Source organism: Mercenaria mercenaria, chromosome 4, assembly GCF_021730395.1.
Source record: "Mercenaria mercenaria strain notata chromosome 4, MADL_Memer_1, whole genome shotgun sequence".
Lineage (NCBI taxonomy): Eukaryota > Metazoa > Mollusca > Bivalvia > Venerida > Veneridae > Mercenaria > Mercenaria mercenaria.
Genome location: NC_069364.1, coordinates 3,270,101 through 3,292,028, shown reverse-complemented (window position 1 = coordinate 3,292,028; position 21,928 = coordinate 3,270,101). Strand labels below are relative to the sequence as shown.

The following is a 21,928-nucleotide window of genomic DNA, read 5'->3' as shown; positions in this document are numbered from 1 at the left end:
GCGAAATTAAATATGAAACTATTTTTCCAGAGCTGGTACCATTAGGCTATCTTTATTCATTTAGTTTTGCAAGCACCTAAACTGGACCATGCATCTTTCCATCGGCTCTTGTGTCGATTCCTCAATTTTATTTGAATGTAGTATTTTTCGATATAACTATGGAAATAAAAAACAGGCTATATGGAATAAAAAATGTAAAAATGAAAACAATCACGACATTTCATAAAAGAGTTTATATGATGTTTAAGACTAGCATAAATTACCAAATATACATATATTAATGAATGGACATGCAGCATTGTTAGGTCTCAGTTTCTATACAGTTCAACTACTGATACATCTTTCTACAACTGAATGAATTACATAAAACTTTCAACTTTATTATTAAGATAAAATAACCCATTGAGCCTTATGAAGACTTGTACTTTATCTAGTATATGCTGTCTCTAAAGTGTACTCGTTGGTATCAACTTTATTTTATTCTTGTTCGAATAAAATATGATACTCTCCTTTTTATTAAAAAAAACGTACGATGGAAAGAGATTGGAACGAAAGGCACTTTCATTTTTCATCTGTTCTAAGTATTTGTTTTTACAGGAGTTCACTCTATATGAATTGTTTGATATTTACTAGTTAGTAAAATGTGAATGATTTAAACTTAATAATAATATAGAACAAAAATAACCTGACAAGTAATATAAAGTTGAATTAAAAATCGTATGACGTTTTACTTTAGAAACACTTGTGTTTTATATATGTACATAAACCAAAAAAAATCGTTGTTATCTTTTCCTGAAAGGGGCATGCCTTCAGATGTAAATCACGAAAAAATAATTCTTCAAATTAGATAGCAGTGTTCAAAAAATTAAAAAGCATTTCTATACTAGGCGTTCATCTTTATTAAACTCACTAACATGTACACATACCCTTCAAACAGTCCTAACACATTATAAAAAAATTAATAAATCCATTACAAACTATAAGCGATACCACTCATGCTAGGCATACTGTGCAAAGATATACGTTATTGACAATATGATTTACTTTAATTCTTGGTTTTAAAGCAGCATTTAAACTTCAGTGCATTGTACATATTCATACACAGATAATACTATATGCTGAATGTTAGATTCTTAATCGTAAATCTAAAAGACCAATATACCAAATTTAAAAATGCCGTAAACAAACAGTCTTATTTCAAATTGATGTCAATTGCAAGAATACTACTACTAATTCTGGCTTAAATTACCCAACACCAATACATACACATATATACGAGGGGTGTTCAACAAATACCCGGAAAAGTGCTCTCATTTCTTTATTTATAGTCTCATTTTGCTAAAATTTGAAAATATGACGGATATGAACATACTGAATGCAAATACTTAAATTACAGATTTCAGAACATGCACAATATTTATTTGTCGTCTCCTAGGCAACGCCATAACCTCAAAAGCGGCCCAACGTCATTATGATGCTGTCGTATCACACTCAATTAATCAATACTACTCGTGATTACCATTGATGCAATGTTTATCACCACTAAATGCATTTTACACCTTCCTAAGAATAAATAAGTACTGTTCATATGATATTCCTGTCGTACTGAAGAAATTGGACACTGCATTGATGCCCTATCAAGGCGCTCTTTAATTTGTTAAATATGACTGAACGTTATTTTTCATGTCTGTAACAAAAGTCGTCAGCAATATTCTCCTGACCACTTTTAAACGTCACGTCCCACTAATAGAATTTTGTTTTCTTCAGTGCATTGTCCTTTAAACTTTTTCAGGATAGCATTTGTCTCTTTCCTTGATTTTTGATTCAAAACACAGAATGTTATCTCACATCTCCGTTCAACACTGATTTTCAAGCGACGACCAACTCAATATGCCTGCCAAATATTTTAATGATGTCACATTTATAATTTGACGTTATTAGCGTAACGCTTACTTTTCATATCAATATTCACCCAATTTAAGAAAAGCTAGCTTGAAAAAATAGGTAAGTGGCAAGTAATGTTTTAGCGCATGTAAAATAGAAAAAGAGACAAAATTGGGCCGGTTGACATCACATGACGTTGCCATGGGGACTCGCATTTATTTATTATTTATCCAAAGACAACCTAATTTTAACATATCAACTCAGTATTCTCTAGTCTACATTTTGTAGCATTTTCATTTATTTTTGACGATACATAAAAAATTGAGAGCACTTTTCCGGGTATTTATTGAACGCCCCTCGTAGGTAAAACTCAAAAAGATAATAAACAAACAATATTGATCACATTTCAAATGACAACTTTTGCAACATTTGTATCTATCCACTGTATAATACAAGCTCAACAGTACAAATGTATAATGCATTACATTACTTTTTCACCTTCCTGTAAATATCTATATAACGATTACTCCAAAATAGGTGAACATGTTTGAAAACAATAAATCAAGGTCTAATAACAAAAACAACAATTAACAAATCAATTTCTGTCTACCATGGTATTCATAATCGATCATTTTTTTTAATTATCGTTAATTTCGAAATTGTATAAAATGTACAAATTACAGATAATAATCAAATTCATTTAACACAACACTCAACGAACTTTTCTTTTGAAAATGGTGTATTATCATCTAAACTTGTTACGTATTTGACAAAAAACAAATACATGTATGCTCCCCTGCCTTGTTCAGTTAAAGCACAGGTATAAACGGGACTGTTACAGTAGTGCTGTAACTACTACTTTCTATGATGTTTCCGTAACTGATCATCTTATAAGCAGCCAGTAAAGAGGGCCCGTATTGAGTGATTTTGAATGACACAGTATGATTTTACATAAAATATATTTGATACCATCATATATTCGTGTATTTTCCGATACGGTTTCCAAACATAGATTAAGTTGAATGTGTGGTTTAGGAAACAATGAAAAAGTTTCATGTGTTTTTACAATGAAATATGCATATATGATTTAAGTTTTCAGTGACAGAAGATGAAATTAATTTGTGAAAAAAAATGAATTTCTATGAATATCAATTTTTAATACAATTTATTAGCTGTATGGTCAATTTGGTCAATTTTGTTTTCACGTATGAAACCTTGTCATTAAAACTGTGTGTTCTTCATCACTGAATACTAATATCATGACTTTTGAATCAAAGTTTGATAATTTTCTTATAAAATTACATTAAAGGTAATCTAAAAGGTGGAAAAGGTTTCAAACTGCAAAACATGATGATGCAATAACGATTGCTATATACAGTCAAACCTGTGAACAAAGACAACTCTTCGGAACAAGCAAAAGTGGTCTTTGTTCACAGGTGGTCTTTAATCGGGGGGAAGGGTCACTTCTCAGTAAGCCATTATCATGCTGATAAAAAGTATTTTTACAGCTTCTTGCTTTCTTTATGTTCTATGTATTAATTCGGCCCGTGCAAACTTGCAATTTTTCAATCAAGTAGTAATTATAATGTTTGCTATAATGCGAAAGCCGTGAAAATTCGGTGGATTTCAAATATTTTCATGCCGGAACGATCCAGCTTGGTCGTTATTGGGGGACAAATATGACCCTTGGAAATGAATTAGGCCGGTCGCTGGTCGCGGTCGCCAGGTGGTCGCTATTCACGGCCTTTTTATGAGCATTTTTCTACGGGGGGACCAGAGACCGGTCGTTGTCGACAGGTGGTCGCTATTCACGGGTGGTCGCTAGCACAAGTTTGACTGTATAGCAGAACTCGTACTATATCTAAAATCAATAATTTACACTTATCAGCAAGATCTTAACAAATTACGGGTTGAAGATAGAGGCACCGCCTTGTAACGGTCGGTCCCCAGAAAAATGAGGTAACTTGGGGGTTTAAACTGGTTCATGACCAGTCAACTCACACTTACCCTAAATTCAACGTAATGTGTAATTGCTGCAGTAAGAATTTAATAGACTGTACAAATGTTTTTAATTTAAAAATAAATTTTGTATCAGTACTTCTCTTGTATTCCAGAGTATACAATTCAATGCCTTGGTTTACTTTATTTTCCTCGATAAATACACAGTTAGATATATTGTTTTAGTGTTTTGCTATTGATAAATAGTACCAGGTCAACAGATAGTAGTATACCTGCTTTTCGTATGTGTATTGAGCTGCGACATCAAAGAAACTAAAGTGGATATGTTTGTCCATATGGACAAGCTTGTAACATGTAAGTATATCCGAGAGCAAGCCCACCCGCTTAGCTCAATAGGGAGAGCGCAGATCTACGGATAGCGGGGTCGTGAGTTCGAGCCCTGGGCGAGGTGTATGTTACACCCAAAACAAACAAATATCTGAGTGCAGATATCACAGACAATGTCTCTACCTGAGAATACTGACGCATTGAATACTATCATATTCTACAGTTAAATATTTGTACATCGACTTTGTAAAGAGAAATTAATTTCAATTTTTTTTTCAGAAGACATATAACTTTACCGATAAACAAGAATTAACATTACACTCAAACTGGAAACAATATCAAAATCTTTTTTTTTCATCAATCTAATACTGTAACATAAACTATCTAACTTTAAAGTTTAAATTACTTCCCTTTGACAGAACATGAACTTACGTGTGTTGATACAAAAACCTAAAGTTAGGCCTCTGTATGCTAACATAGGGCTAAATTTAAACACTCATCAAAGAATGAGTGATGATCCACTTAGGTGCCTGCATATGATACTTGCTATGCCAAATTTGTTTGAGTTTGTCTTTATCGTAATCATATAAATAAGGAAAACAATGTGTACAATACTATATATGAGGTCACATTAAAATTATTCCAACAGATAAATAAGTACATTTCTTGACAACTAAACTGTTGAGCTGACTGAGGTACGATTAACCACAGCGATAAGCTTCGTCCACTTTTTTCTTGCACACCGGGCACTCTGTTGTATTTGTAATACAGTTATCACAAATGACTAAATGTCCGCATGGTTTGAACACTATATTGCACCGTCGGTTGTTGCATATACAGCACTGTGTTTTTGACCTTAAGCGTTCGTTTTCCATTAACAAATTATACCTTTCTGCAGACCCTGAAAGAAGAAGGATTAGGATAACTTAATTTTAATTACTGGCAAATTAATCATAAAAAAAATCCGTAATGTTTATTCATTTATATACAAATATGAATTTTACACGTCACACTATGGTGAACAATAACGTTTATCACTAAAGTACGTTTCATAAAAATGACTAACTTTTGTCAAATATTTATGTCATTGTGACTTTGGAACATGGTGGGGATAAGAGTGAGGTTAGGTGCGCACCATAAACTTTCTTAAGCTCCCAAGTGGTTTTTGCGCTACTGACCAGTTCCAAGGCGGTGCCCCTCTGTGTTTCTTTACTTGTTCTTTTTGTCCTCGTGTTTGCTATATGTGTGCGTATCTGTTGTGGCACGTCTGCGTGCAGTAAGTTGCGATTTGAGGAGGCTACGTTTTTGGAATTTGGCATTTCCTTTTTGATATTCATCTTTGTTTTTCTTTGTAAACTTATATATTTTTAGAGCTACTCGGGTATAAGACGATGTAACACTAGATACAAAACATCCGCACACATATGAAGTTCATATCTGCTTGCTGACGTCTACGAACTAACATATCACAGAAATGCGTTCTTAGGGCAAAAACGATAACAAAGGTGAACCAAACTTTCAGTTGAATTAACAGAGAGGTATTTAAGTAAGGATTTTTTTTTATACTTTTACGTGTATACATTTATTACATGCCTTTCAGTGAATTATTTGAATATTAGAGTGAAATATATCTGGTACTTTCACAGTGAAGTGCATCAAATATATTTTCACTGGAAAGAAACTATAGATGGTTACATGAAATATAAAGATCATTTGTTTATTTTACATCTAAGACCAAAACATCTTTTCTTCATGAACATCATAGCTTGCCACTCGTGAAAATATCGCATCTTGTGTTCACTCGTGAAAGATTACCAATCTTACAATGACACAAACACATACCCTTTCTATATACAGTTTTGCTTATGATATGGGCCATTTGAATGATAACGTTCACATACAAAATTGACATTTTAAACACAATTTGAGGTTAAAGATTATATACTTTTCACGTACAGGAATTGTAAACATAAGTATTTTACCATTTGGCTTTCCTCTGTTCACATCCTCTTTAATGGTCCTCCAGCCATCGTTTGATTGTTCTGCCCCATAATTCGATAATCGTTGATCTGAAATTCACAAGTACATAGTTTTACGTTTGTCGTTTACATAAGGTTATCTGTGGGCTAATATAATGCGGAAAAGATATATTTTTAACTCACCTGTCACATAGTGACAAGGTGAGCTTTTGTGATCACCCTTCGTCCGTCGTCCGTCGTCAGTGCGTCCGTCCGTCAACAATTTCTTGTCTGCAGGATAGTGGTTTCATTTATGATTTTATTTTAACCAAACTTGCACACAACTTGTATCACCATAAGATCTCGGTTCCTTTCTTGAACTGGCTAGATCCCATTATGGGTTCCAGAGTTATGGCCCCTGAAAGGGCCAAAATTAGCTATTTTGACCTTGTCTGCACAATAGCAGCTTTATTTATGATTTGATTTTTACCAAGCTGGCACACAATTTGTATCACCATAAGATCTTGGTTCCTTTCTTGAACTGACCAGATTGCATTATAGGTTCCAGAGTTATGCCCCCTGAAAGGGCCAGAATTAGCTATTTTGACCTTGTCTGCACAATAGCAGCTTCATTTATGATTTTATTTTAACCAAAGTTGCACACAACTTGTGTCACTATAAGATCTTGGTTTCTTTCTTGAACTGGCTAGATTCCATTATGGGTTCCAGAGTTATGGCCCCTGAAAGGGCCAGAATTAGCTATTTTGACCTTGTTTGCACAATAGCAGCTTCATTTATGATTTGAATTTTATCAAACTTGCACAAAACTAGTGTTGCCATAAGAGCGCAGTTCCTTTGTTGAACCGGCCAGATCTCCTAATGGGATTCAGAGTTATGGCCCCTGAAAGGGCCAAAATTAACTAATTTGACCTTGTCTGTACAATAGCACATTCATTTATGATTTGATTTTAACCAAACTTGCACACAACTTGTATCACCAAAAGATCTTGGTTCCTTTCTTGAACTGGCCACATTTCATCATGGGTTCCAGAGTTATGGCCCCTTAAAGGTCCAAAATTGGCTATTTTGGCTTTTGCAGCCATATAAAGACTTCATTTATGGTTTTATTTGATACAAACTTCCAAAATATCTTCAAGAAAATAAATCTTGGATTCCATGACAAATCAGATCCATTCGTAGTTTCCAGAGTTATTTTATATCTGATTACCTCCCCTGATTGTAGTCAAAATGGATTTATATCAGTAAGTACTTATAGGACTTATTTGAAATTTCATTATTGTCATTTGTTGGACTGAGCCAATCAGGGTAGATAATTATGGACTGATTTTATGTCAATTACCTCCCTTTATTTCAAATTAAAATGGGTATATCTCCGTAACTAATGAAGATATGATCTGAAATTTCATTTATGTCAACAGATTTATTTGGCAGATCCTTCTTTTGTTCACTTACAATAATTTTCTTTTTAATTAGTTTCCTTTAACATTACTATAAATAGCTTATTTTTAGTAACGTTTTTATTATTGGCCATAGGGAAAAACTGAGACCACTTTTCTGTAGTACAACATGGATGGTACCTCCAATTTTTAGGTGTATTTTGACATATCTGTACCTTGTAAGAATTTTGTTTTTCTTTTTGGTTAAATTTCTTTCCTTTGTTGTTCCTGTCCTTTGGACTTAGATACTAGTATTTTTTCTGAAGACCTTCTTGTCCTCAAGTGCAATGATAACAGGTGAGCGATATAGGGCCATCATGGCTCTCTTGTTTTTTATTTACTCATATATTTCTTTATAGACTTTATAGACAAAAGCAGTTAGAAACTACAACCTCAGTCGATGATTTACCTTGGCATAGAACTGTGGTACAAGAATCAGGACAACTTGCACTTCTGGAAGACGCTGCAAGTTAAATTAACTCACAGGTACAATTTCGTGTGAACTTCTTAGTAAAAAAATAAAAGTAACAATATCTCAATTTTGACAAACATCCTGGGTGTTGTGTTGAGCGTAGCGTAAAAGTTTTAAGTGTTATGTGTGTGGGTTTTTTTTGTTTGTTTTTTTTTTTGCATTTTGAAGTCAAGATAAATTGTAATGATAAAAATATGCCAAAATAAAAACTTTGGAATCATGGAGTCCATTCAATAGATACGTACAAGAATTCCGCTTAAGCCGGTGCTAGAGGCGGGGGCAGGTGGTGGACGGGGCGTGAAAAGTGCTGCACATTTCACTACTTCTCATGTACAGACTCAATCAAACCGAGTCTGCTATTATTCTGCTATGTTACATTCTTTGCTCCGGGAGGATTTTTACATACTTTACTATTTATTACCTTCACGTTCATGAGGATAGTAGCTTCTCCTTTGAATTCCATCCTGAAAAATGTGCAAATAATATTAAAACAAAAATTCAAGCGAAACGTTATTTATAACACTTATTTCATATTTATCGCGACATATAAAACAGGATACTCCTACATACTTCTAGCGCCATGAAATACATGTAGGTATAAATTCTCCAGCAGAAATCTGCCACATATGTTTTTGTATCAGGAGACTAATTTTTACATAATATGCACGTTCCGTTGCAAAGCGTTAACGTATTACGTCCCTACGCATATATATATGAAAAGATGACGACAACGTGATCAAACAATGCCGACATTCCCTTGCATTTCATGAACAGTTAATGGCGTTGATGTGTACTATATTCATTTTATAGCTTTATATATACCCGTTTTATTTTGCTAGAATGTCATTAACTCAAGTCTTTTTGATTTATAACATCAACCGACTCCCTTGGATTATGCAGATGTTTTAACACGAAACAGTGCATGTGCTATCCTTACACTATTATTTAAAAGATGACAATCTGATAGGTATACCTCTTGCCTCTGCGTCAATATCGGATTACTGGAAGGAAGTGCTGTATGTTCCCATTCTGTATCCCTCCGACGATTTTCTGACGAAAATACATCTAAATTCTCCCCTTGAGGTGAATCTGTCCTTGCACTGGTCAGGCCATCTCTCACAGAAATTTCTTCTTCATTATCATCTGAAAAAAGACGTATGTCTGTATCAATTACTTTGACCATATGACTTCTCTTCTTTTGCATAATTTTACATCTATTTTTTTTGAAAAAAGAGAGAAGAGTGTTGCTTGTTTGCACCTGTAGCACTCAGTGTTATTGATACCATTATACCATGGTACTCCATTACGGCTAAAATAAAATTTGGGCCCAAACCATTTATGACTTCTGAAGTCATAACAATATAAACACAAGGATTATAGCCTAGTGGCAGTTCACAGTTTTGCATACAAGAACATATCTGAAATTACTGAAAAAAATGGACGCTTTCAAAAGAGGTTTTGAAAGTTTTCCATAAGTTACACAAAAACAACTATCCCCATCCAAGTACCCCTGTTTTATTTAAAATGTGCCCCTTTGTTTTTTTTCCCTTAATTTCACACTCTGTTCAAGTATTGGGCCCGGAAGTAATTCCTAAACATCAAAACCTCCCTAAATCACTCGCGGAACTGTAATCCCGTGTCAGTCCATCTACTATTTGGCGCCGTACAGCTCAAAAAAATTAGTGCTCCTAAATTTTCCACTTTTAAATGAAAAATATCAGAATCAAAATAAAGCAGAGCTATTTTTTGATATGTTTATACATTCCAAAATCGATTATACCCAATGTAACTTAATCATTTCGGGGATATCTTTGAAATGTTTCCCGAATGCTTTTACTTTTCTACATTAACGGGTTTCTGCTAAAATAAATTTATTTTAAAAAAGACACTCATGTAATATAAATTATTTTTTAAATTATCCCTTTTTCTTCAGGTCTTGGTTTCTGTATCGTACTGAGCAAAACTGTAAAATAATAATAATTGATGGTCTGTAAAAATTTTTTAAAAAGGTTTTTAAACAAAAAAATAAAATTTTTAATTAGCTTTAGAGAGCGGGGTTTTACATTGACGGGCATCAAATTAATGAAAAAAAACTATGCTAATTCTTTTTGTTATTAACTTTTTCCGATGGTTTAAGATGACATTTTGCCTTTTTTAGCACAAATTTCCTTTTTCTACACCTTTACGGAAAGCTTAAGACCCTATCGACCAGTGTTAGTCACTGTAGACATTTAAACAATTTACAGAATTAATTCAGAATCTGTTTCTTCCATGAAAGGTACATAATATGTTGGTTTACATAAAATTATTTTTAAGTAGGCTTCGGAAAACTTTCCGTAAAAACTAGTTTTAACAAGGACAAGTTTTGCGGGAAAAATACAAAGTCTCCTCCCGGAAAAAACAAAAAAAATTTTACTTGACCCCCAAAAAGTGACCTTGCCCCTTTAACCGAAACCAGGGGTCTTTGCGCGCACATAGTCAACCGGGGGAAAACATTTTTTTTGTAGCTAACAAAAACTTTAAAAGTAAGGAACAGAAAACATTTTACTTGATAGATCATTCGTTGACACATTGTTCTCATGGGGAACGTTTTTGGGTACAAAAGATAATCAAAACAATGAAAGAAAAAGTTATAGAGCAAAAAAAGTTTACTTGACCTTCCAGTGACATTGGCCTTTACCTACAAGCATAAGTTTTGTAAGTCAAATCGAAATATTGCTCTCTATTCAATACCAAGTTTTTTTAATCCCCAAATTTTGGGAGGGGCACAAACGAAAGTTCCACAAAGGGTATTCATGTGGCTGCTTTTTTGTTCCCTCATTGTTTTTTAAAACCACGAAAAAATACCACTTTAAAACCCACTGAATAAATGCTCAACGAAGTACAGTTTTAAAACCTATTGTTCCCTAGCGACTACGTATGAATTGAGCGCCCGGACGGACGGACGACGAACGGACGAACGGAGGGCATTCCTATAGTGCCCTCCGGTGTTCCACCGATAGGGGACTTACAACCACATAAATAATAAATTAATTAATCTCCTCTCCTTAATACGACACAGATAAGCTCTATTTTAGTCGTATTATGTACACATACAAGTAAACAAACACATATCACAAATTTGATAGCATTGCATACGAATATCTTGAATAGGTAATTTGGTATAAAATATATACCACTTAAAACAAAACAATGTGCATATCATAACATACAAAACAGTTGATTATCCAAACGTGTTTATACACAATTATATGACAGATATCAAAAAAATTGAATTGGGAAGAACATTAACTTTAAAAATTTAAACTTTTATACGCACTGGGTTTTGAAGTAATTCAATGAAAACGAAAAGATCAAAATACAATGTTGCCTCCTTTTGTTTTCCAAAGTTTTTTGCCGAATTGAAATAATACTGAATACTTGGCTACTTGCGACATAATTACGTTAAATTTTTTTACAAATCTCGGTTTTTTTAAAAAACATATTCTTTTCATTAGCTCGTACACAAAATAACTGCGGTTTCTTTTTGAAATAGTATAAATTTTTTTTCATATTTTTGATTTTTTTTAATTTAAAAAAAAATATGAACTACAGGGAAAAATATTGAATGTTTTGGACATATATTTCAGTTTATACTATGACTTTAATTGCCTCAAATAAGTCGAATCAATTGTAAATTTGGCTAATTGATCTGTTTTGTTTAGGTAAAACAGATAAACGAGCCCTTTTACGTAGAAGTTTTTTGTAAAGCAATTTCAGATTTTACAGATTACATATTTTTTGGGAAAATCTTTTTTATTTTTTTTTGATGAATCAATCGTATTATGTTTGCGACCACTATGCAGTACAGTACATACATGTTACGACATTATGCTAACTGTTAAAAATACGGTTAGATGTTTACATGAACAAAATATAAAACAAAAAGTAGTGAAAGAAATACAGGCTCGTCGTCTTTATTGATCAGTGTCAGCTGATTAAGAATGGAATTTCAATACACACTGTAATGTAATTTACTTCTTGTTGATTTTTTAACCCAATAATGTGTCAAATTTAAACTGTTTGAACTGTTAACAGAACGTACTGAGCTAGAGTAAGTATTTTAAAATACCGCAGCGAGCCCGTTTTTTGACCCCCCCTGACCCCTTGCCCCTTCAAAAAAATCCAATGCCGGACAATTAAAAACCAAAAAAAACAACTTTTCATAGTACTTTATAAAACCCATAGAAAAATATGTTAAAGATAATTTTAAACATTTCCCCCAAAATATTTCCCAAAAATCCTGCCAAGTGGCGCAATGTGGCAGCGCTGCCAAAACTTGACAAATTTTTGGCGAAGTTGGCAAACCCAATTAAACCAATCAAAAGCCTCCCATTTTTCTGCCAAGGGGCAGCAATGTGACAATGTTGCCAAACTGGAAAAATTTGGGCAAATTTTTGGCGTTTATTTTTATGATAAAATTTAATGTTTTTTTCTTTTTTTAAATTAATAACTACATTATTAGTTTTAAATAATTTTAAAACTTTTGATATAGGAGTTTAAAAAATAAAATATATTTTTTGAAAAAAAGAAATTTACGATAATATAAACCCTTTATGTTACAACAAAAAACGGGAGAAAAATGATAAGGACTTGTTATTTTGGGGAAAAAATGAAACAAAGTTTTTTAAAGTACAGGGGTAATTTAGATTTTCACAAAGCAATGTTCCCTTTTTTACCTAAAAAAAGGTTAAAACCTTCCGGGAAAAATTTTTGGGGGCCGGGAAAAACCCCCTAGAAAAAGGACCCCCTTAAATGAACGGGTGCAGTATGTAGGGACCTGTTTTTTGCTAGATCAAGACTAATAAAAGTGAATGGAAAAAAAAATGTTTTCCCAAATTTTTAAAAAAACTAAATAAAAAACATTTGGAAAAAAGATTGCAAAAATTTAGTTGAAAAACCCCAGCTATCAAAACAAAATACAAATTTGGGGTTTGGGAAAAAAAATCAAAAAAGGGGAAAAAGGGGGGTAGAGTATCCCCCCGAAACCCCTGCAAGCCGGAAACCTGATTACCGCGGGACGTGAATTAGCGAAAAATTACAAAAACCCAATTTAAAAAAAAAATTTTAGGAAACGAAGATGATAGTTAATGATATTGATGAAACTTGTCAGCGTTTATTGACATCAAGCTTTTTAAAAATATAAAAAAGGGATAAGTACTTTTTAAACCTTTTTGAATATTTAGAAAAAAAATTGTTGGGGTTTTTCCATTAAAGAATAAAACGGAAATCTTTTCTAAAGCATTTGAAAAAATAATTTAAAAGGACGATTACCAGAAAATTTTGGGGAAGACGGAGGAAAAAATTTTTATAAAAAAAAGTTTGAATCTTTTTTAATAAAATAAAATTAATTTTTTCCAATTTTTAATGAAGGAAAGCTGTATTATGAAAGATTTTAAAATTTTAAAAAGAAAATGTGGAAAATTTTACAGCAAATATACTTATACTTTTTTTAAATAATTTGCGGGTTTTGGTTTTGATAAATAAACAAAAAAAAACTTTCTAGTATAAAAAGGGGCACCAACCGAAGCAGTAAAAACTTAAAAAAAGGTACTGTTATTTTAAATTTTATATGGTGATTAAAGATACCAAAGAGAAAAGAAAAATTTTTAAAATTGGTGATCGGTTCTTTTAAGCAAACTAAAAGACATTTTAAAAAAGGATAACACCAAACTGGACAGAGGAAATATTTTAAAATTTTAAAAATTAAAAATAAAAAATCCCAGAACATACTATAAAGATTAAATAAAGAAAATGTTCAAGGGTTCATTTTAGGGACAAGAATTTTTTACCTATACCCCAAGAATTTTTAGAATAGAAAAAGTTATTAGACAACTATAAGAAAAAACAAGCTTTTTAAAAGGGAAAAGGGTTACAATGAAAAATTTAATATTTGGGTACCATTTAGTGAATTGGAACAAATTTAATTTAAAAAATAAAAAGTTTAATTATATAAATGATAAAAAAAAATTATTTCTAAAAATAAGGGAAATAGAAAAAATAGATCATTAAATTTATTCATTTTAACTAAACACTGCTGCTTAAAAAAAGTTAAAAAATTTTGTGGAGGTAAGTACTGGTTATATTTTTAAAGCAGGTTTTTTTGGGTTTTCGCTCATTAGTACTTGTTCCGTTTTCCTATATTTGTAGCAGTTGGGGTGCTGTTCCCTCGTAATTACCAATTTACTAACAGACTAAAACTTTCGACAAAAATTTTTTTTAAAAATCACTAACAAAATAAACAACTTAAACAAAAAGGGGTTTGGGAAAAAGTAAAAAAAGAAGACCCAAAATAAATTATTCAGGATTTTTTTTACAATTTTATTAGAAATGCAGAAAAAAAAAAATTATTCAACACTTCTTAAAATGCACATGAAAAATTTTAAACTTAACGGAAAAAAAGAAAAAAAGAAGAAAGTTGTATTAACTTTAATAAAAAGATTTTTTTTATAATATTTTATATAAATGAAAAAATTAATCATTAAGGAAATTGCATAGAAAAAGTATTTTTAAATATTTTTAAAAGAATTAACCCTAATTTTAATAAAATTTCCCCGAACCAATTCACGAATGGCAAAATGTTATGGACCACGTGAACCGAAGTTTCCAGCTTCGCAATTTATATTCATAAAACCCCTTTTTGAATTTGCTGCCAAAAACCCTTTCCAAATATTTATTTCCTTTTCATTAAATTTTAAACAGTAAAAAAAAAGTTATTTCTGCTAAACAGTTTGAGGGTGTTTTTGCCCTTGAACGTTTTTATTTAACTAACTAACGTTTTACAAAAAAACATCAGGGACAACGGTTTATAAAAACCCCCGGTGGCAGTATAAAAACTTTTCTTAAGATCATTTTTATAAAACCATAGGAAAAAACCCAATTAAAGGTTTTGTTTATTTTTAAAACCGACCCGAAATATTTTAAAAGACTTCAAAAAAGAAACAAAGGGAAGAAAAAAATTTGGTTTGATTATTTAGAAAAACTACACAAATTCCGAAGAAGGTTTAAACGAATGTTTCAAGAAGGTATTAAAATTTTTAACAGTTGAAAAAAATTTTTAAAAAAATGACTTTAAAATCTTATTCAAAAGATATAGATAATTTAAAAAAAATTTCTAAAATCAATATAATTTCCATTAGGTCTTTTTTAAAGTTTTTTTTTCATAAGTAATTATATATAGAGGGTTAAATAAAAGGTAGTAAAGATTATCCAAATTATCTAGCCTTAGGAAAAATAATGAACCAGATGAAAATTCATATAAGAAAGTTTTAAAAAAAAGAAGAAATTTTTATTAATCAAAACTTGATCAATAGTTAGCTGAATATAAAAAATTTTTCATTGATAAATTAAAAAAAGTTATAGACCTTATCTTTAAAAAAAAATTTATTTGAATGGCTGTGGTTGTCCTTTAAACTGAAGAAAAAATGCTTACCCTCGAGTACAAAAACCCTCTAGTTTTAAAAAGTTATGTGTTTGTCCCAGACCAAATAAATTCGAAACAATCCAAAAAAATTATTGCAACCGATTTTTGACCTAAGAAAAAAAAAACATAAAAAAAGACTTAGCGCACCCAAAGACCTTAATTTAATTCGGGGTTAATAAAAAATGTGCTAAAAAAAAAAAAAACCAAGTTAAAAGTGGAATAAAAAAAACCCAGCGGAAAAAGATAAAAATTTAAATATTTTAATTCATCAAAAGAAAATTTAAAACTTTTTTATTTATTATTTTTTAATTTTTTTTTAATCCTTTTTTTCCTAGGTTTTTTTTTCAAAATATAATATTAGAGGAAAATCGGGATCTTCAAAAAATTTTAAAGAAATTTAAAATTAAAAAATTACATATAGACAAGATCCAAAAAATCAATTATTTTTAACAAAAAACGACTTTATAAAAATCTAAATCTGAACTTAAAACTTTAAAAGGGCATAAAAATAAATTTTGTTTTAAAAATAACTTTTGCAAAAAGGATAAAACTGAACAATATATAAATCACTTTTTTAAATAAAAGCTTTAAAATTTTTAAAACACAAATGAAAAAAAAAAAACTTTACATCAAGCTTTGGGGGAAAAAATAAATAAATTGGAAATTTGGGTTTCGAAGGAATGGGGGAGAATAGAATCAGTTGATTCATATAAAATAGATATAAGTATACCCCATTAGCTGCTTCAAGTTATTTAAAATTTACCAAAACCATTAAAAATTCAAAAAAGGGTTTTAAAAAATAAAAGAATGATAAACAAAAGTTTTAGATGGTGTCATTTAGTTACAAATTTCCTTTTAAAAAAAATCCTCAAAAATATTTAAAAAATATAAAAAACATATAACGATCTTGATTATATGGAATTAAAATTTTTCCTGTTACATTAAATCAAATACCAAAAAAAGAATTTTTAAAATAAAATATCTTTTTAATTATTTGGATATAAAGAAAATGTTTTTATCCATTGAAATATCAAAATTCAATCGAAAACACGTACATGTTGCTTTTTTCAATGATAAAAAAAGGGGCGACTGAAAATCACCGGACCCCAGCCCAAACATTTGTTTGGATAAAAGCTTTAATAGATTAAGTTTAATAAAACCAAAGATAAACTAAAAAACTTTTTGTAAATCATGTTTACAGAATTTTTCCAAGAAGAATTTTAAATGAACATATTAAAATTTTTTTCTATTATGGTATCCAAGGTGAAAAAAAATGCCAAAAGAGGGAATAAAGTACAATTTAAAAATTTTCATAAGGTTTAGCTACCTTTTTTGTAATTTATCTGTTTTTGAATCAATAACTAAAAAATTTTTAACTGCAAAACCATCAACTGAATCTTCTTTTTACTAAACCCTATCAAAATCATAAAGATTGTGGTTCGGCTATAAAGTTTTTTTGTTGTTAGGGACAAAAAATTACAAAACCAACCCAATTTATAGGGTCCTAATGCTTTGAAATTTTTAAAAAAAAAGTTTGAAAAAAGGGGAATATTGAAGAAATATTTAGAGAAAATTTTAACAAAAAACAAGAATGTCAAAAAAAGATAAAACCCGAATTTTAAAAAACAAAGTTTGTCTTTTTTGTGAAAAAGAAAATAAGGAAAATGAAAATCCTGTCCGTGACCATTGTCTAAAACGGGAAAAATTTCAGAGGAAGTGCCATCAAATGAAATTTAATTTTAAACTAACACATAAAATTTTCCTGTTATTTTTATTTTTTAAGAGGTTATGACGGTCATTTTATTAGCAAAAAATGGGGAAATTTAAAAAAAAGAAATTAATTTTATTCCAACATATGGAAAGAAAATTGGCATTTATGATTTCTGATTTGACTTTATTGATTCACCCAGTTTATGTCTAAAATATTGTTAACTTTAGTAAAAAAACCCAAATTTTAAAATATTTATCTAAGAATTTGTTTACACAGATTTTTTAAAGACAAAAGGTGTTTATCCATAGATTACAGGGGATTCTTTTAAAAAAATTTCAAAGAAACAGAATTCCCTTCAAAAAGAAGAGTTTTATTCATTTTAAATGAAACACAAATCTGACAACGAATATGAACAGAAAATATTTGGAAAAAATTTAAATAAAAACACTGGGGGAATATCAAAACTTATTTAAAAACTGCGTTTACTTTTAGCTGATGTATTTGAAATTTTAGAAAAATTTAAAAGTTTAAAAATTACTACAATTAGATCCTTGTCTTATTTTAGACCCCTTGGGTTTGCTTTGGGATGAATGTTAAAATGGGAATTAATTAGTTTTAATAACTGATATTGATATGATCTTTTATTGAAAAGGGGGACTGGGGAGGAAAAAAGTTATATTTCAAACAGTACAGTAAAGCAAACATAAATTATGAAAGATTTAATTCAAAAGAAGAAACAATCATTAGTCCTTTGACGCCAAAAACCCTTTTCTTTTTGGGCTATGTGTAAACCTTTACCCCTAAATTTAAAATTTATACCAAAAACAATTAAAGAAATTAAATCAAAAGGTTAAACTAACTTTATAGTTAAAGGGATCTTAAATATCCAAAAAAATTACATAAAACCCCAACGTTTACCTTTAGCTCCTGAAAAAAATTAAAATACCAAACAATGGCTTTTGAATAAAAAAAAATTTAAAACAGAATTTAAGTGGGAAAAGTAATGAAAAGAAGTTGGGTTCCAACTTTAATGAAAAAAAAAAATTTTGTAGTTCATAAAAAAACTTGAACTATATACCAATTGGGGGTTTTAAAAGAAAACAAAATACTAAAAATTAACTTTTGCAAAAGTCCTGGTTAAAAAAGTATATTGTTTTTAATATAAAAAAAAGATCAAAAGCAAAAAAATTCATTGAAAAGGACTTTTTTAAGTTAATGAACAACTCTGTATTCGGTAAACGAGGGAGAATTTACGTAAGAGGGTTAATATTAAAATTTTAACATGTGAAAATATTTTTTTTAAAAATCAAACCCAAAACCCTTATTTGTTATTCAACGATTTTAACTCTCCCTTTTTGGTATTCATAGAATAAAAGAAAGTTTGCTATTAAACAGCCCTTTTATGTTGGAATGTGCATTTAGATTTTCAAAATATTTAATGTATATTTTCATTAAAATTAAATTTAAGGGGAAAAATCGGGGAAAAATTGTAAATTTTTGTTTTCTGACACGATTCATTATTTTATGAAAAAAAACCCAAAAGAGCATAAAAGTTTTTTATAAGACAAAGTTTATTTGATAATGTTTCATAAAACTCAAAATTTTTTTTTCGATAAAAATAAAAAAGAAATTTGGAAAATTAAAGATGAAGTGCTGCATTCCCATTGTTGTTTTTTGTGGGTTTAAGAATAAAATGTATTCTTATTTTTTAGAAAATAAAGTTAACGTTAAAAAATGAAAGGAATTAAAAAACTTGTTGTTAAGAAACAATATTTCATAAAAATTATAAAGATACTTTTTAAATTTTAAACCCCAAAAGTAATCACCCCTTTTTTAAGTTTTCGTTTGATAAACCAACTTAAAGTTATGTTAAAAATAAACATCTTTCATGTTATGACGATAAAAGAAAATTTCTTGATAATGGTATGATACATTAGTTATTCTTAAATAATTTAAAATTTTTTTTAAAAGTTTTTATTAAAGTTTTATTAAAGTTTTTTTAAATTTAAGAACCAAAAATTGTTAACTGAATATTTTTAACGTTTAAAAAATTAATAGAAATAACACATTACTTTAAATTTTTAGCAAATTTAAAATAAAAAAAGATTCATTTTTTCTTTTTATTTTTTTACATCGTAATTTGAAAAATTACATTTTTTTTTATTTTTTATTGTAATTTACTCTCCTTTATCAATTTAATTTCTCAACAAGAATAAAAAGAGCAATTAAATTAATTTTCTTTTAAATTTTTTGAACTAAACCAGGGCTAGCATTACAGTTTTTCCCTTGAAATAATCCACTATCAGTATTTGAGTATACAGTTAAAAAAAAAATGGGGGGTTTTCTTATTAATTGTCTTTATTTTTTTTTCTATTTATTTTCTTTTTTTTTTTAAAAATTTTGAATATTTCCCCTTATATTAATTATTTCCAGTTAAATTTCGTTAAATAAAAGTCTTTTTTTATTAAAATAAATTTTTAATATTTGTTCATTTACTCTTTGATTTTAAATTTTTTTTGTTTTTTTACAATAAATCAACAAAAGGGACTTTATCTTGTAACATTTTAATGAAAAATTAAACAATAATATCCACAAAAACTACTTTTTTGGGGGCTGATATTGAAAATTGTTTTTTTTTTACATTTGGTTATATGAAATTTCTTCTTTGGGGAGAATCCAAATGGGTCAAAGTAATATTTTTTAAATAACAAAAAAACCCCAAAGGGTTTTCCCGGGCCAACGGGCGTCCAAATTTTAATTCCACACCGCCCCTTTTTTTTAAATTTTGTAAATTATTTCTACTAAATACACCCCCCAAATTTTTAATTTTTAATTTTTACCCCTTGTTCAATTTCAAAGTTAGAAAAAAAAAGGGTTTTTTTATAAAATTTTTTTTTTTTTTTACTATAAATTTGCTGTAAGGCTCCCCCGTGAACATCTGTAGCCTTTCCCCCCTTAAAAAAAGATGTAATCAAAGGTATTCCTAGACTCACCAACATACCTAAAAAACCCGTCGGTTTTTTTTTTTTTAATTTAATCACTCCAGATCTACTAATTCTTTTTTTTGATTTGGTGTAAGATTTGATATTATATTTCCTTAAAAACTAGAAAACATACCATTTCCTTTTTCTAACACCAGTAAGGCTGCCCAGACAAGCACCAAAAGCCTAAAGGGGCTATAATTTTTTTGGGGCTATTTTTGCTGCCATTGGAAAAATTGTTTTTCCTAAAAAAACACCAAGCTCCTAAAAATCCACCTTTTTTACCGACTGGGGTTTTTGAAATTTGTAATTTTTAAACCCTTTTATTTGCAACAGCTTTTTTAATTTGATTTAAATTTTTTTTTTTTTTTAAAAGTAAAAGGGGAAATTTCCCCCGTTAAATTTTTCTGTTTTAATCTAAAAGTTGGAATTTTTTTATTATAAGCTTGTGCTAAATTTTTTTTTTTCCCTCTGTAAGGTTAATTTTATATTCAATATAATTTGATGTCTTTTATATAAAATTTTATTTTTTTTATTTTTTCAAAACAAGTTAAATTTCCAAAAGTATTTATTTCAAATGTTTCCCCTATAATACAATTGGTAAACACGGGCATGTGCTGCCCGGCCCCAAATTTAATTTAGCTGTTAATGTAATTGTTTAGGATTTCTGTTTTTCTTCCTTTTTTTTCCAAGTTAAAATGAAAAAATCCCAAAAAAACTTTGAAAATTAATCTATTTTAAAGATTTTCCCAAATTTTTTTTTTTTTTATAATAATAATTAATTTCTGCATATATTTTGATATACTTTGTTTTTGTTTTTTGGGTAAAAAACCCCAAATTTCCAACTCAGACGCAAAAGCTCAAAATCAAGTAATTTTTACTGCTGCATAACTTTTAAAAGACTAATAAATTGGGTTCTGTCTTTTGCATTTTTTTTGGTGTTTTAAATAAACAATACGTTGGGTTTTGTTATACCAGCTGTTATTCTAAAATTATGCCCGTCGTCGTGTAAACATTTTATTGTGTTTTCATTTCCCAAATATGACCACTTTCTTTTGTAAATCTTTCTAGCAATTATTCAAACCCAAATTCATTAAAAATCAAAAGTGAACCTAGAAAATTTAAATTTTTTTACAAAAAACTTACCAGATCGCACATTAGCTCAAAAAATTAATTCCATCATCACTGTCGCTGCAGTGTTATTTGAATTTGATTTTAGGTAAAATATTAGTTTTTAAACCCGAAAAAATGAATAATTATTTAATGGAATTTTAGCTTTATCTCGCACCACCTTTGATTAAATTTCCTTTCTAAATTTAAAACCCGAATTTTCACAACACACATATCATAGTATCTAAATAAAAAACCATTTGTTCCATTATTTTGCATAATCCTAGATATTCAACTAAATTTTTTTTTTTATTATTTTGTAAAATTATTAAAAACTAAACAATTTTTCCTTTTTTTTAAACCATAACTGTCAATTAATAAGCGCATTTTTAATTAGAGCAATTTTTATCTCCATCACATAATTTTTACCCCTTAGCAAGCTTATTTACTTTAAAACTTACTTCAAAAAAACCCTTTTAAACCCAAACAAAAAATGAAATTCTATCATTAATGTAAAGTGATACCGTTTTTTGTTTTTCATTTTTTCCCAAAACAAATTAAAGCGTACTAATTGAATGGATTAATTCATATCTTCACAATAAATTTT

General features: G+C 29.4%; 1 protein-coding gene across 1 annotated transcript in view; it reads right to left on the bottom strand.

Annotated features, from left to right (window-relative positions):
* Window positions 1-214: 214 nt before the first annotated feature.
* LOC123550844 (E3 ubiquitin-protein ligase cblA-like) overlaps window positions 215-21,928 on the bottom strand; it is a 29,065-nt gene continuing 7,351 nt past the window's right edge. The window contains exons 2-6 of the mRNA XM_053540017.1: window positions 9,031-9,200; window positions 8,479-8,521; window positions 7,995-8,048; window positions 6,153-6,239; window positions 215-5,071 (exon numbers count right to left, since the gene is read on the bottom strand). Coding sequence (XP_053395992.1) covers window positions 4,872-5,071; window positions 6,153-6,239; window positions 7,995-8,048; window positions 8,479-8,521; window positions 9,031-9,200 — 554 coding nt within the window. The 3' untranslated portion in view covers window positions 215-4,871. The remainder of the gene's footprint in view (window positions 5,072-6,152; window positions 6,240-7,994; window positions 8,049-8,478; window positions 8,522-9,030; window positions 9,201-21,928) is intronic.